The sequence below is a fragment of the Numida meleagris genome, chromosome 6 (assembly GCF_002078875.1).
Source record: "Numida meleagris isolate 19003 breed g44 Domestic line chromosome 6, NumMel1.0, whole genome shotgun sequence".
Taxonomy (NCBI): domain Eukaryota; kingdom Metazoa; phylum Chordata; class Aves; order Galliformes; family Numididae; genus Numida; species Numida meleagris.
In genome coordinates, this window is record NC_034414.1 from 47099718 (window position 1) to 47116437 (window position 16720).

General features: G+C 36.4%; 2 protein-coding genes and 1 long non-coding RNA gene across 4 annotated transcripts in view; 1 reads left to right on the plus strand and 2 right to left on the minus strand.

The window, feature by feature from the left end:
• LOC110401127 (alpha-1-antiproteinase F-like) lies at window positions 1–6722 on the minus strand. Its single transcript, XM_021401848.1, has 5 exons — window positions 6616–6722; window positions 3429–4091; window positions 2289–2559; window positions 1488–1635; window positions 1–1025 (listed from the first exon to the last, which is right to left on the minus strand). Exons 2-5 carry the CDS (start codon window positions 4072–4074, stop codon window positions 831–833), a joined length of 1260 nt encoding a protein of 419 aa, XP_021257523.1. The 5' UTR covers window positions 4075–4091; window positions 6616–6722; the 3' UTR covers window positions 1–830.
• On the plus strand, window positions 4981–13848 carry LOC110401129. Its single transcript, XR_002440266.1, has 4 exons — window positions 4981–5212; window positions 8050–8110; window positions 8792–9046; window positions 9475–13848. It is a non-coding gene; the product is annotated as an uncharacterized LOC110401129 (long non-coding RNA).
• The window catches only part of LOC110401128 (serpin A3-4-like), a 25430-nt gene continuing 22283 nt past the window's right edge, over window positions 13574–16720 (minus strand). For both annotated transcript variants that reach the window (XM_021401850.1, XM_021401849.1), the window contains exons 4-5: window positions 16351–16501; window positions 13574–15154 (exon numbers count right to left, since the gene is read on the minus strand). In XM_021401850.1, the coding sequence (XP_021257525.1) occupies window positions 14966–15154; window positions 16351–16501 (340 nt within the window). In that variant the 3' untranslated portion in view covers window positions 13574–14965. The remainder of the gene's footprint in view (window positions 15155–16350; window positions 16502–16720) is intronic.

Genomic DNA, 16720 nt, shown 5'->3' on the forward strand with positions numbered 1-16720 from the left:
TAGGTTTAAATATATGTTTATTTTATTCATTAGCCATAGCAACAGTTCATAGACAACATTGTTGCAGGACAATTCTTTGACAATTTATACTTAATGTCACTGTCTTTCACTATTTTTTTGATGATGTTGTGGACAGCAAAAAGACAGTGCTACAGTAGAATGAGTCTGTTCTCTTGGAAATTTTCTTTTTTTGTTGTTAAAGTCTTTTCAGAATGACTCTGACAGAGAGTTTGATTGAAGGATAACGACAACTATCTAGGCAGCAAAGAGATACATAAAGGAGAAAGAACTCTGTGGGGACTGGCTCTGGTGAATACTGATCATCAGTAAGTCCAAGAACAGAGATAGCTTCATTATAAGTGGCTTGTTACCCACTGGAGCAAAGCTTGTGTTGAATAACTCAGAACTGAAAGTGATCTGAACAGAACTGATTAGAGAGAGAAAACATTTATTGAAACAACAGAACTCTACAAGAATCTCCCTTCCAAGGAAAATATGGAAAGAGTATTGATAACTCGAATTACTCAACAGTGGAAAATGTTATTAATAATATTAATATTAAAATGTTTTAATTAATATTTCAATTATAATTTTAATATTGTTTTAATATTAACATATTAATATTAAAATATTTTTAAACTGCGCATTTGTTGTTTTTTTGCTGTTGGTGTTTTATTTTTTTTGTTTGTTTACCTATTTGCTACTGAACTACTTCATTTAATTCTGAGTATTTCTCAACCAGGGAAGTTATAGCAGAATTAACCAGCCCACATGTGCAAACACAGCTGCCATTGTAACTCATGCCAAATACACTTCCAGTAACTCAGCAATTACTTCATAGTGGGATCAACAATTTTCCCCATGAAAAGTGTGGTACTGGTTGCTTTGTCAAAAATCAGCACAATGAAAGGTCTGTTGAATTTGATGGTAATAGAAGAAAGTGAAACTTTGGTAAGGATTATGGCTGTGGCTCCTGCAGCCTCAGTTCCAGTCTCATCAAGTACCAGCAAAGCCTTATGAATTGCCTGCAGGGAAAAGGAGCAAACGTTGTGGAGCTGCTATACAGAACCAAAAACAACAGCAAAGAGGAGGTGAAGATAACCTCTTTTCTTATGGAATATTTAGGAGAGAAAAGGAAGAATAAAATCCAGCAGACCAAACTCTTTTGTAATACTGAATCTCGAACAAATTGCAAGGAGTGTTTTCCATGGCAGAACTGAATGAGGAGGGCCTGGTCAGCAGACTCAGGCTCACCCATCCTGAGTACAGGGGGACAACAACTGTTGTTTATTTTCTTAGATGGTTTGGACTTCCACTAGCAATACTTCCTCCATTGTTCCAGGGTTTATGGAAGGCCCTGAACATAATCATGAGTTTTGCTTATGAATTTAGGACAAGGAGGGAAAACAAGCCATTAAAAATCCCATATAAAATTGATCAGAAACACTTAACAGCCACCCCATCACTGGACCTGTCCATCCACTTACTTGTGAAACCTGGAGTGCTCGGCTGCCACTAATTCCAGACAGGTCAGCATTACTAGAGAATACTTCAGTAATGCCCATTTCCTTGAACAAATCTTTGACATCATAAGATCCACTAATTGAAATTCTTGGTAAGTGCAGATGCACTCTTCTGTTGAACAAAGAAAAAAAACACTGGTGAAGCACAGTAGTCTTGTTTCAGCTGGAAGGCTGGATAGTGTGCAATTCAATGACGCTTGACAGTATTCATCTAATTCCTAATCTGTTTAATGGTAGCATTTATATGTGGACACCCAGAGAGATGCCTCAATCCATTTTCTTGTACATACAACATTTCTTTAATTGTAGTTACCCTTGAATAAAAACAAACTAATATCTTCATTGTCACTCTTTCACCCCAGTGTCAAGACATATGTACCCATCAGAATTTTGTGGCTAGAAGACTACAGAGAAAAAGCAGACAAATTGTGGAAAGCCTAAAACAAGGAAAAAGGAGAAAAAAATGTAGGGTAGAATGAAACAAAATGAATTAGTTATCATCAATGCATGAGCAAAAAAAAAAAAAAAAAGGTAGCTTGACAAGTCAGCCATGGTTGCAAGACCAAGTCCACTTCTATCAGGTCAGGGAGACTACAGTTGCTTATCAGTCATACTCCTCTCTGACTTATCTCTGGAATAATTTAAGATCCCATTTTATGAAATCAGTACACTAAATCCAGGAGAAGAAGGTCTGAAATTGATGCTTTCTATTAATATCATTAATATAATTTCCTAAAATATAGTAATTAATCTACCTAGAGTTACCTGATTTCAAATTTGCTAAGCCAGTTACAAACTGTTTCCTTGGAAAGAGCATTTTCCACTTGTTTCATCTTTCCATCATCAGGCAGAATGAGCAATGCTTGTGCAGAGCCCTTGTAAGGCAGCTCTATCACCTCACAAGAGAGATCCCGGTCATAGTAGCTGTTGTAGTCGCTCTCATGCTGCATCATGTTAACTCTAACACATTCATTTGGATTCACAAAAAAATCATCCTCGTAGGTATCTGCAGAATCAAAAGACTTTTCCCAGGCAGCTGGTGGGGAGAAGGAGACAATGTTGCATTTAAACATATGAATATCATAAAAATAGCTAATATAAATCAGACCACATGATAGAAAGCTGAAGAACTGTTTATGGGAGAGGAATATTACTAGATCACTTCAACATTCTGCTTAATACATGATGATAAATTTTAGCTGGGCAGTAAATTTAGCATAAAGTCCTGTCCAGCTGAAAAACAATCAAAGCATGATCAGCACAGGTGAGAGAGAGAATCTTGTTTCTGTTGTAGCCATGCTTCCTCATCTCTTGTTTCTTGTATGTTACCTAAATTCACCTACTTTAAGATTTGGCCACAGGATCGAGTTACACCTTTCCTGTCCTTCCATTTTCCATATCAGGGGATGTCCCATACTAGATGCACACTGACTGCCCTCAATCTGACGAGGAGTTCTTCAACAAAACAAATGATTCTAGCATCCAAGCAGGGCTTCAGAAGCACAGATCCTCAACATGGTGGGTCCCAAGTTTTTACACAACATATCTAATAGATTTATCATGATTCTAGAGACCCTGGAAGTGCAAGGATGTTAGGCCCCTAATAGATTGACTGGCACAGCATTGAGATTTCAAAAACATCCTTAGCTTTTATGTCCCAGACCAGTGACACTGCAAGCTATGAGATGTCCATGGCTATGAGGCAGCCAGCTAGAGTGAGATTTCTCTGTACACAAATTTTGGACAAACTAGGCCAAAATCAAGAAATTTCTCAGTAATCAGATACTTTGCTTTTGATAAGATCTAATCTCTAATTTTAAAGTCCTCCACAGATTAGCTCTTTCCATACAGTTTCTTTGTTTTGCTTCAAAACCATCCACTGGAATATAATATTATATAGCTTACCTTTAAAATAAATGTAGTTAACAAGAACCAGTATAGTTTTTGCATCAAGATGAGCTATTAATTCAGGAATTTTCCCCTGGGTTTTCTCCTTTACATAGTTGTTGATTTGCAATTTTGCTTCTTCTGGTTTATGAAAATCAGTAGAAAAAAAATCTGCATCATAAAATTGTTGAATATTTTGTAAAAATGGCTCCTGTAGCTCATAACCAATAGCTGGGAAAAGGGCATTTCCTATATTTAATGTGATGTTAACATCAGTACAGTTCAGTACTGCTAAAACTTTATGAAAACTTTCGTGTATATCACGTATGCGAGTCTCAGTCAGATTGTCAAAGCCCAGTCCTTCAAAAATTTGGGTCAGGGTGGTTGACTTAGCACCGACAGCTAACATGGCAAAGGCAGTGGAGATGCTCATGGGAGAAAAGAAAATATTCTTATCAGCTTCTTTTGATATGGCCTGCTTGTAAAATCTAAATGCAAAATCTGCATAGCTGGAGCCTTGCTTTTGACAGTTATGCTTTAATAAATTTTCTGTTCCATCACGTAGATTTGTATTGTTGACCTCATGGCAAACATTTCCATGGTGACACTGTGTTACAGCACAAAGACCAGCAAGGAATAAACACAGGTCCAGGTGATACTTCATTTTCTTTACAAATTATTCTGTCATAAAATAAACAATCATTAGATGAGCACAAGGTAATGATGAGGTTGGTGGTAAGAAATAATGAATAGTTTGTACTGACAAATATTATATAGCGCAACTGTAAATATCCAATGTACCTAAAATACTTAAAGAAGACAAGTAAATAATGTTGTGTCACTAATAAATTCAACCAAATTATTGAAGAAAACGTCAGGTTCTAAAAAATCATAATGTTCTACTGTAACTGCTCTGAAAAGACAATTTTCTTCCCCAGTGGCAATGAAAGTGTAGAGCCAAAGTCTGTAATAGTCTCTATTAATAATAATATTTTATTTCCTGGATTACATAGGGTACAGCTAAACAAACCACACTGCTATGAAGTAAACAGGGGTGTGGGTTTCAAAGATATCAAATACTTCAAAGTGCTGCCTAAATGCAGTTTGGAAAACATGAGAAATCTCAAGAGAGTTCACAAGCAGCTTTCATAGCTATCCAGCACACCTTAAGTTCATACTTTTGTTTACTTCATCATTGCTTATTCATGGCCAGTCATTGGCCACAGCTGATAAGAAAAGGATGAAAGCTTCCCATAAATGTACATAAAGTTTAAGGCAATATTCAAGGCAAAAACCTGGAAGAAACTGATGTTATGCTAGCAGAGCACTCAAAGCTGGGTATAAAGATGTGGGAAATAGCAGATGATGAGGGGCTTTTTGGAACTGAGAGATCCTCTCTTTCAGGGTCTGCAACAAATATTTATAACTTGTTAAAGGGCCTGTGCCTCTCACCATGGGTTAACTTGATAGCCACAGCTGGATGGAATGTGTGGCTCCCTCTAGAGCAGCAAGGTCCTGAGTCCATCAAGAAAAGAGGAGCACACATTCCATTTGGAAATCAAAGGACATTCTAGATTAATCCCCTTGGAAATTGGGGTTTCTTGTTCTAGTGCTGATATGGGATGCTTCATGCAAGCTTCCTTTCCTTCATAGGAGCTGGAACAAGGAGTTTACTGAATTTAGTTCCCTATTTATTTTTTTTTGAAAGATTTTCTATTTTTATTACTACTCTTCCTGTTTCCAGCCAACAGTCTGTTAGTATTCTTTTCTTCCAGGAATGTCCTTTCCAAATTCTTGATAAGGTGAGATTCTGTTGCTTTCATGTTCATTCCCAGATCCACTCTATCTACTTTCTAAACAAGATCTAGGTAAAGTTTCTATTAGCAGTTGTATCTACAGGATTCTTGGTGATTAACCAGTTTATTTATTTATTTATTTGTATGGTGATCTTTATTGTTTGTTTTGTCTTGGTTTGTTTTGTTTATAGACAATGACACAATGACATAGACACTGAGTCTGTGATCTTATATTTCCTGGGATCTGAATATGCTGAGTATAATTAACCACTGCTGCAACCTGCAGTGAGAGGAGATAATGCTAAATTTTAGTTACTCTAACACAAAATGTGGAGTATGGACCTAGATGGAAACATGATTCAAATATTAGCAGCTATTTTAAGCAGATCTCTCTCACTTTCTTCCAGAAAAACAAAATAAAATAAAACACTCCCATATTCCAGAAAAATGAAGAAACAATATAGTACAGAGTTACTTCCAAAAGTATTTTTGTTTAACTTATCATAGACTGTTCTTCTCTAGCTATTTGAGAAATAGCACAATTAAGTGAAAAACAAGACTTTTTGTCTGTCATGATCACTTATTGTCTCCATACAGGAATTAACCCAAATTGGAAAGACTTTCTGAAGTAAAGAATATGGATTTAGTGCATTTGTGAGGTATAGTTCTGTCCTTAACTTCTACTGTTAACAGGACAGTTCAAAAACCTCACTTAGTATTACTTCTACCAGAACTGAAATATTGTCACCAAGTTTTCCCTGCATAATTTTCCATTTAGAGATGTAAGACATATCAATTTTAACATTCTGAAATTAGAAAATTCAAGCCACTGAGATTTCTTTGTTATCAAGTCAAAGCCAAGGAATCATAAAGACTTTATTAAGTCTGGGATGTATTTTTAATTGGAAATCCAGAAATTAATTAAGTGCTAAACCACAGGTTAGTTTGTCTATGAGAATAATAGATGCAATTAAATTTAAATTCATCCACCCCTATGCTCACAACAGTACTTACTAGAGAGCTTGGCCTTAGCAATTCAGTTGTTTTATATTTTAAGTAAACAGAAGAGTTTATATGTGGACCTAGCTGTTCAGTTACTAGTGGGATGATGCTAATTTTGAGTCACAGCAAAGCTTGCATCCAGAATAAAAGGTGATTTCATCAGTATTCTGCTTTGCAAAACTCTGTAAAAGTCCCCATGACTTTGTTGCTTGATTCTAATTTCAGGTCATATTCCCTTAGATCAGCAGGTCCCACTTGCCCCTTACTTACAAATTAATATTTCATAGCAACATCCACACCTAACAAATTTACAAGAACACAGGTGTAATAAACCTAGCATGAAAAGTCACCAAGCACAGAAAGCATCACTTTCAAGTTTTTAAGAAAAATGTCTTTGCAGTACTTACAAAAGCAGAAGCCCTGCTGCAGTCAGCAGACCGTGTTCTTCTCCACACTGTTACTTGTACTGCTAAATCATCTTCTGCTTAATTTCCACTGTTAAATATTAAACAGACCTGATAAAACACAGAAGAGAACAACAACAACAACAGAAAGGCAGGGGAGGGAGATGGAGATGAGATGAGAAGAAAGCAAATATTGATTAAATAGTATTTCCAAAGATAGTTTCCGTAATTCTGTCAATGGAGCTGAAATTTTTTTGAACAAATCAAGCTTTTTGAACAGTGGCTGTAACTTTTGGTCTGTTCCCCCTGACCATATGGAGGAGCTTAGTGTAAACATTGTGCAATTGGGACCCTACCAGAAACCGGGTATTTTTGTCTGGAACCACTAACACTTGCTGCCAACAATCAGCAAAATACTTTGCTGCAGCTCAGTGCTCTCCCAAAGTGACCACTGCCAAATAGCTAATGGTGGTGACTATGTTAAAAAATAGCATTTTGTAGCTGAGCATTTGCTCTGTCAAATAGTATTATTGTGCTCTTTGTATCTGCTGTAATTTCTATGGAAATAAATAGGAGGAACTACTTTTGGAGATACCTATGTGCTATACCAATAGCAAAGATCAGTGGTTATACTAATCAACAGCTTTTCAGTTACCAGATCAATTTCGGTTACAAATTACCTACTACAATGTAGCAGGTGTCTTACATGTATTGTGTAGCAGTAATGAATAAACCTCCTACTGCTGCTTCGGAAGAGTGCAGGTTGGTAGGTAAGACACAGAACTTTGCAGATGACAGGAGCTGTCCCGAAAAGGGAGCAGAAGGGTAGACTGCACGTTCTAACATTAGAAACCTTTATTTAGAGCCCAGAGATTCTGTGTTTTTGTAATAGTAATATTTGTTGAAAAATACAAAAAATAAATATGCTAAAATCTTACTTACTATAAAGATCTTCAGGAATCATTTTCATTGTCCAAATAAAGTTGAAAATACTGGAATGACTTCAGGCTGGGATGGACTGCCTGATGAGCAAAGTACTGGTTTGAAAATTCAGGAAAAATCACCAGCTCTTTTGAGCAGCTTAGCTTTGACTTTAGGAACATCAGTAACACTGTTGGACTTCAGTTTCCTCATTGAATAAGATGAAAATAACACATTTAGTTTCCTGATTTAGATAAGATGAAAAACAATATGAATATACAAAGTTGCTCTCAATGGTCTTGAGCACCATTTTACTTCCATGCAGCTTAAAGAAAACAGGATTATCTTTCATCATTTTCAGACTATGGCACCCCCCCAGTAACAATAATACTACATCGTTTGAAAACCAGTGATCTACAGGACCGCAGCTTCATTTATATAGCTTCAAAGAGAAGTTGGAAATGATCTTCAGTTGCAAACTTCCTTCACACTAATGTGTTGATGTGCTTATAACAGGCATCCAAGAGGTGTTACCTGCATTGCAGCACAGAAGGAGGTGATAAAGCACACGCAAACTGTAAGTATTAATAATTTGTATGCATCACAGGACACTCTGAGCCAATGTTTTTACCAGAACTTTATATTTTAAGACCAAGAAATGCAAATATTTGTTACCTATTCAGCACAAGACTACTGTATGAGAACATAAAGATGTATATAACTGTTGTGTTCACTGAAAAGGTTTTTTTCACCTTCCACTTGGATGTAAAGACCCTGACAGCTGGGAGCATTTCATCTGAACCTTTTCCCCTATTGCCAGCCTTGTGTAGATGCTGTGCTTTCAAGCTCATATTATTTATCTGCAGTTAGGCATCAGAATCCTGTGCTGACATCTTAAAGAATGAAAAGACTGTCATCCTTTGTCAGTAGCTATATGCAGGCAGGAAGCTATGTTTATATGGACTGAATCAGTGGCTGAGCTGGGAAGGAAAGCAGAAACTTCCAGGTCCCAGCCCATTGCTGTAACCACTGGCCCATCCTACTCTCCTAATAATGTACTTGCATTAAAGAAAGAAAGAAATTAATCAATTAATTATGGGTTTCAAACAGTAATATAGTACTTAAAATTGTAATAAATATGTGTCTATACAACATGAAAATATAGTTAACAAGAACCATCCCAATGACTAATTCAGGACTTAAGCAATTTTTATTATTTTGAAAGCCCTCATTAAAATGTTCTTCTTCATCTTCCCAGTTGGTCTACTGACCCTGCTATCTGGGACCATCTCAGCTGAGCTGCTTCCTATACCTGCTTTGTACTTCTGAGCAATACCGAATTGAGTGCCTACCTTCAGCCATGCAGGTGATCAAGTACAGCTGATCAAAGTGGCTTGAAGTAAACAGTAATGACATTATCGTGTGACTCAGAAGTACAGCTGCCCAGGCACATGATACAGACTTTGGCTAATGATCGAAGAAAGGACCCGGAGTGTGATTGCAAGACACAGTGGTAATTTGCTTTTTTTATTGCTCCCCATCAGTCTCTCTACTTATACAAAACTGCTTACTTGGAAATGTAGGTGCAAAAACAAGAACCCACCAAATGAAAAACAGAGAAAGTTGTCCGCTCTCAATTTTGTTTTGAATACTTTTAGTGTAGATTCAGCTTTTTTCTGACTACAGCTTTTAACTATATAGGGAGAAGATTTAGGCCCACATCATATGGCTTATAAAAACACTACCTGAATCTATAAAGAGCCATTGTTCCACAGAATGATGCATTATAAAAGTATCTCAAATAAGTTAATTCTAACAGAAAACTGAATTGTGACTATTTTGAGACAGAACCCCAATTTCCCTAAACAAAACCGTCAATGACCTATTTTGTGTTGCATCCTATATATTGTTATCTGTTCTAACATTCTTTTTCAACAACAGTCACTCTCATCGGCAGACAACTCTCATCTCCTTGGTGAACCAGGCCTCTCTTCTCCATTCCCTCTACCATGAGATATCCAATAGAGCCTTTTGCAGAATCATGAAAGAAGCATTCCCTAAAGAATCACAACAAGATCCTTCATTGAAAGCAAAAACTTTTGGAGATGAGAGAAAGCCTGGACTGATATTCACTGAATACCCAGTTGTCTTCCTCCATATTGAAGCAGAGCATTACAGCAGTCCTGGGGTGGGTGTCAATCAGAATAGGACCCATATGTAAAGATCAGAAAAGGATAATAAGGTCATAAGAACTAGGTGATCGTGCCCTGCTCTCAAGTTCATTGATCAGGCAGTGAGAGTGTGGTGTGTACGTTGTTTTGGGTTTTTTTGGTTTTTTTTGTTGTTTTTTTTTTTCCTGGATGATGCAATCCTATTAAATTAATGCCTTTAGTTGAGTTTAGGTGGGTGGGGATTATGGAAACCTGTTTGAACTGGTCTCCAGCCTTTGTGAATGCTCCAGCTCTCCTACTAATGATGATTGAATTAATCTCTTAACAAACACATTTGTTTTTCTAATTCGCCTCCACACTCTTAATTACTATAACTTCAAACCCAACACCCAAATATTACAGTACAGATGACACTTAGCATCCCTTGCTCTTTGGAGACCTCTGAACTATTGAGATTCCTTCTGAAGTAAGATTTGAAGCACAATAACTAGGATCTCTTTATCAGAAACAGAATCCAGCAAGATAGGGCTAAGCCTAAGAAGTCTGCACCGTCTCCAAAGGAGGCAAAATTTACTCTTCTCTTCATAGTTTAGTGTAAAAACCAAATCCATCAAATCTTTGAGATGGGAGTCCCTATCTCTGCTTTTTTGACGACAGTAAGCTCATAACTGAGCTACAAATCTGTGGTCTGAAAATTACTCATTTAGTACAAAGTACGTCACAAACTTCATTTCCTTCTGCATCTGACAGATTATCAGGCATTATGCAAGTAGACAGATTCTTCAGTGTGCCTGCATCCCTTATTCCCCACTACAGTTCCCTTGACAAACTTTTCTTGGAAAAACTTCTTGGAAGTTTTCTGAGGGTGCAATTTCCATTTAAGGAAACAGAGTCAAGGAAGTTAGAACATTTTCAGGAATGTTCTGGCTTCGATGGCATTTTCAAACAGAAATGATGAAAATATTCCACAAGGATTTTTATAGGATGCTACCAAGTTAAAAACTTTTCTACCATTTATCAATAAAATGGAAGACAAAAGTTTCAAAACAATTTTCAGGAGAATTGTTGAGATTTTAACTATATGTGCCATCTTTGGCAAATTCAACATCTTGGGATTTCTGTTGGGATAGAAACATATTTTACTGGAGATGAAGATAATACCCATATAGTTTTATCCAAAGGCTGTTGTAGAAAAATACTGACTGTAGAGATGGTCATTATCCTCAGTATTGATTGGATCTAGTAAGGATTGAAAAATCTTCTGTTTCAGTTGTTGCATAGTGGACCTGAACAATGAGGAAGACATTATTTTTGGCATTCAAATTTTTATTTGTCCTTTTTAAAATTGACTAAAGGCAGATCTGTTGTATATTATAAGGACAAAGATGTAGAGGGAAAATAGTTTAAAACTAGTATTATGAGGTGGGAAAAATAGGCTAGTAATAAAATCTTTCCATTAAAATAAATAATGTAAAAAATTAAATGTTTGATAGAGAAATAAAATAATAAAACCCGGAAACATTAGGTAAGATACAATAGATCTGGTTAGAATCTTTTTGTGAGCATATTCTAATAAACAGCCAGGCCCTCACTCATCTGATTGAAAAAATTATGACTAATGATTGAAAAAAGATCAAAATCACATACAAGCATACTAACAAAAGTTGATCTGCTTTAATCATTCAACAAAATTCATGAAAAAACATTGTAAACAACCCAAAAATTGCAACGGAGATGACAAATTCAGTGGTTTATCCATCACCTCTGCAAAATCTCTGTCTCGAATGGCAAGATCTAATGTCAGGGACCACTATGCCATATATTAGACAAGGGATTTTCTCTTCATATTCTTTGTTTTCCATTTTTGGATGGCAATTTTCCGCTGCCCACTGCCATCTTATCAGCCAGTCATTTAGTACAATTATATCCTTACATACAGTTTGTTAAAATCTGTGAACAAGGTGAGACCATCAGCAAAATATGTCACCTCAAAATTCATTCCATTCTGAAATGATTTCTGAATTCTCTGAAGGATTTTCGGAACTTATTGCTTATAAACTCATAGGAGGATCTTCCCTCTCTTCCTAGCTTATATATATTTTTAAGATCCTTTTGAAGAATTTGTGCAATATATCAATCAAATTGTAATCCACACACATATCAACAATTTCAAAGAGTTCTTCAGCGAAGCTATACTAATTCTTAAATATTTTGTCATATGTATTCATATGACTACAAATTCTAGTTTCCAAAATTCAGAAATTGAACTAAGTAATATAAGTGACCTTCAATTCACTGCGTGTTTACATGTATCTTTTTTAAAAGTTATATTTGTAACTTTTTACTACTCTGATACAGACACCAGTCTAAATGGGGCACCATTGTGGAAATTTTAACATTTTTCTTCTTAGGACAGCTAAGAGCTCTGGCATAAATACTAAGCAGTCCTGGCACTTTGTTGTTACTTTCTCTCTTTTTATTTTCCCCCTAAAATCTCTTCTACTGTTAATTCATCTTGAAATTGTTCCTCAGGCTCAACCACTGCAAAGGAAGTACATCTGCAATGGATTGAGCTTTTCTACTCTGGCATTACCCCCTTGAATACTCCTTTGTACACTTTGAACATGAATTGGCCCCTCTGGCTCTCTGGCAGGTTTCTGATGTCTTTGAAATATAATATATTATTTAGCTGCTAGGACTTCTGTAATATTTTTTTTTCTCTCAAAGCTGTTTTTTCACTGTCTTATTCCAGTTTTCTGTTTAATGTTTTGGTGTCCCACTCCCCAGTTCAACTTCCCCAATTTGATCACAACTTCTATTTTCTGAAATTTTTCTTCATAATTCCCATTAACATGTTAATATAGCATTTTTTTTTTCTTTTTACCATTCCTTTTTAAGTCAGCCTTTTTTTGTTTGTTTGTTTTGGTTTGACTGGTTTTTTTGTTTGTTTTTGGAAGTACATCTATTCTTGCTACACATTTTTAAGGAAAGCAAGCTGCAAGATCGGATTATATCATAATACTGTGACCTGGAATGTTCTGCGGTGTGTGGACATAAACACAGAATACAAAGCTCTGTAAGATCTTGTAGAAAAATGCCCTCTGTTAAGATTTTCTATGGATCCAGTGATGTGATCAAAGGCAAATGAAAGTCAGTTGAGTATATCTAACTTTATCTTGGGAGGCTGTGAGTTTATTTTTCCTTGTTGTCCAATTTGATTACTACATAGATGAATTTGTCTTCCCTGCTGTATCACTGTGATTTTATTTAGAAATAGTTTCCTCTACAAAGTGCTGATAGACCCTAAAGAAATTTTCTCATTTTTTTCTTTAATAATCTTTAAAATATATGTTTTTTAAAAAAATTATGATCTATGTTGTTGACAGTGTCAACTCAGTACAGAATCTAAGAGCAACCATATTTTGTTTATGGAATAAGATACCTGAAGAAACAAGATCCACAGCTCAATACACATGCCAAATGTCATAACATAGCTCTCAGAGGTAGTCGAGAGAGACCTTTTCAGAACAGAGATGATGAAAGGCACATATGAAGCTAAAAATTTGGTAAAGTAAAATAAGCACATTGTATGTTGCCTTTCAAATAAACACTGCTGCATCAAAGGAGCCCCCAACCCTCTCAACAATTCCCCTCCTAACAGGAATAACTCACTATGCACTGACCAGGGATTTTCTGCTCAGACCAAAGAGAGTGAGCTTTCTGAAGATCATTACTGTTATTACCATGGTGATTAGTGTATATGAGCACTGTATGAATAACTGTCAATAAGAAATACTGGTCAAAAGCCTGCTTAAACCATACTTCTTAATTCTTAGCTCAGAATTACAGAAAAAAATAGCAAAATTGGAAACTTTTAACGTCATATTTATTCATTGTTGTTCTACTGTAGTACATTTTTCTGTGTAGTTCAAGACCATACAAAGACTGTTGTTAATGCTTAACACCCATTAACACACTAACCCATTTTACTCAATAATTTACCCCTCCTGCAACCAGAGATCAGATATATATCATGAACATGGGCACAGAAATAAAACACTGATAGATGTTCTATGATGATCAGAAAGAAGTAAAAATAGACAGAAAAGTAAAGTTAAGAAAAAATAAATAAGCATGTACATTATGAATGTGACTTTTGGTATTCTGTATTTTAATAGTGAAAACATAACCTATAATATTGCTGCTATACTAACCATGAAGGAGATGAGAAATAGAGTACCAATATCGTGTTACTGGACAGTCTGGGAACAGAAGGGTTCATGTCAAAAGACACAGTATAAGTCACCAGTGGGGTATAAGGTGTTACCGGTAGGGTGCTCTATCCTACAAACAATACTGCAATGGTGCTTACTACCATGGGTGATCTCCCAGAGACAAATGGTATTGCTATGGGCACTGGCACCTTGGGGAGATGGCTAGTGTTTCCTCTAGAAGCTGATTTGGGTTCAGGAACAGGCTGGAAGAAATCCTGTAGATGCTCTAAGCTGTACATCTGGTTCACAAAAGTTTGCTCCAGGGAGATGAACTGCAGAGATCTGATCTACATTTTCCTTTCTTAGACCCAATTCTGATATATTCGCCCTGGAATGAGCATGGATTGAGAAGTCTTACAGAAACTGTGGACAGACTAGTATATATCTGCAACGGAAAAACACATCTTTCTTATGATAGCTTTGTAGCAGCCTAGTTTCCACAACAGCCAAAATGCAAGGAAGCAAGACTCACTGGAAAATGGTACTATGCAAGGTAGTAAGCACGTATGTTAAAATCTATCCTAGATTTGGTGGGAAAATGGGCACAGTAGTTAAATGCCATAACTTACACCCACTTATCAATCAATGCAAAAAAAAAAAAAAAAGTAAAAAGGCAGCCACAACTATGAGGGAAGGAGCAGGGTTGCACAATCCTCTCCACCCACATGCTCAAATGCTCCTCATCTTCCCTGCTTGAAAATGTATCTGTGCTGTCACTATCACATGGGCCTATTCTGTTCCAGATCTAATGATAATTTTGCCTGGATGCAACCCTCTTCTTCTTTAAAAAAAAAAAAAAAAAAAAAAAAAAAAGTCCAAACAAATATGCAACTTTGACAACTTAAATTGATGAAGTGTCTCAACTACAAAAAACAGTGAATAACATAGTTTAAGAGGTGGAGAGCCCTCTGTAGCCATGCCATGCTCATCAGGCGAAACGCTGGATTTAACAGTGGTGCTAACTGCATACCTAATGTGTATATTAGCTTAATCTTTTTCCAGAGGGTTCACAATCTTTCCCATGAACAGTATGTTCTCCTCTAAAGTTATGATCAATAAGAAGGGTCTGTTCACTTTAATGACAACTGGAACGGACATAGGCACTATTTCCATGCCTGTAGCAGCTGCTGCTTCAGTGCCAGTCTCATCCACCTTTACCACAGCCTGATGAATAGCCTGTGAAGAAACAGACATGTTACCAGTCAAGATGGTACAAAACCAGTTATCTTAAGAGGAACTTGAGCCATAAGTGTCTGAAGCAGTTACTAATAAGAAATTATCACCAAGTGGGGAGACATGAGTCTTATGCACAAAGACAGCAATCTTGGGGAAAAAAATCAACAGACTACATAAACTGTGGCTTTCTTCATCTTAGAGACCTCATCTCTGGTGAAGAGACATCCCTGCTCATAAAAACAGTATTTTTCTGGGTTTTTTTGTTTGTTTGTTTTTGTATTCCATGTTGCCACTAGTGCAGATCTACAAAGCTAGAATAAATTTTAAAAGAGAGCAAAATCACATTTAATTTTTTTGACAGGTTTGTACAGTTGAAGAATTAACATACAGATAAGCACAATGAATAGCATCTAGAATTTTTTTTCCCACGTTCCTTAAAATCTTGGGGAAATTTGGGACAAATAAGAAGTTCTATAAATAGAGGTATAGAGCAGAGAAACGTGTAAGTTTTAGTTTGTAAAATCAAAAGTTTCAGAGACCCTAATTCGCTAACTTCCACCTGCAATCAGTTGCTTTGCTTACTTTTGGCAATGAAATTTGCACTGCAGGGTAGCACTGATCATCAACTTTATGTGTCTTGTTGCATGACTTATCCGTAGCTTTTGTCTGGGCCTGACACTAATGGAACTCATTGCTCATAGGCTGGAAGCCAATTGTTTTATTTCTGCAACTGCATTTTCCTTTCACCTGGAGTTTAGAAGTAGGCACTGTTTTTCCTCTGCCCTCCCCACTATAATATGCAAGCAATGATTCATCATACAGCTCCCTATTTATCCATAGACAAGCTAAAGTAGGCAGACATACGTAGAAGCAGCAGTGTAATGACTGTAACAATACAGTGCAGGAGGACACCAAAGTATGGAAAGGCAACGATTTGATCATGTCTGTTTCATAACGTGTACCCATACAGATAAAAAATGCCTCCCAGATTTGAAAATTATGAACTTACAACATACTCCAATACTATTATACTGACAGCCCAAGTAATATGAGTGAAATACTCTGTGTATCAACTGCTGCCTTTTCATGTAAAGTGAATTCTCCTTACATTAATTTTACATAATGAATATTTGAAAAAGATGTAACGTGAACAGCAATAACCATAGCCACATAAAAGAAACAGCAGTATCATTTACCTGGGAAATTCTGTGCTGGGGTTGTCCAGTGATACCAGATAGGTCAGCCTTATCAGTGAATAGATCCATTATGCCCATTTTATATAAGATGTTTTTTAGGTTGTATCTCCCATGAAGAGTGAATTTTGGAAGATAGAAATTTACTGAGTTGCTGGAAAAGAAGTGCAAGAATAAAATTAAAATTTCAGTCAGATATCACAGTACAAGACGGAGTAATTTTGCATCTCCCCAAAGATATTTTGCTGGCAGGCTCTCTAGTCTACATGGGGCATCACAGAATCATGGAATTATTTGGGTTCCAACTCTCCATGGGCAGGGACACCCACTACATCAGGTTGCCCAAAGCCCAATCCAATCTGGCCTTAAACAG

Excerpts from the sequence above, each read along its gene's own strand:
- LOC110401127 (XM_021401848.1), bottom strand. The coding sequence starts at position 4,074 with ATGAAGTATCACCTGGACCTGTGTTTATTCCTTGCTGGTCTTTGTGCT. Across the intron at positions 1,636-2,288 it reads CTTAGCAAATTTGAAATCAG|AAGAGTGCATCTGCACTTAC; the intron begins GTAACTCTAGGT and ends TTTGTTCAACAG. Across the intron at positions 1,026-1,487 it reads GAGCACTCCAGGTTTCACAA|GCAATTCATAAGGCTTTGCT; the intron begins GTAAGTGGATGG and ends TTTTCCCTGCAG.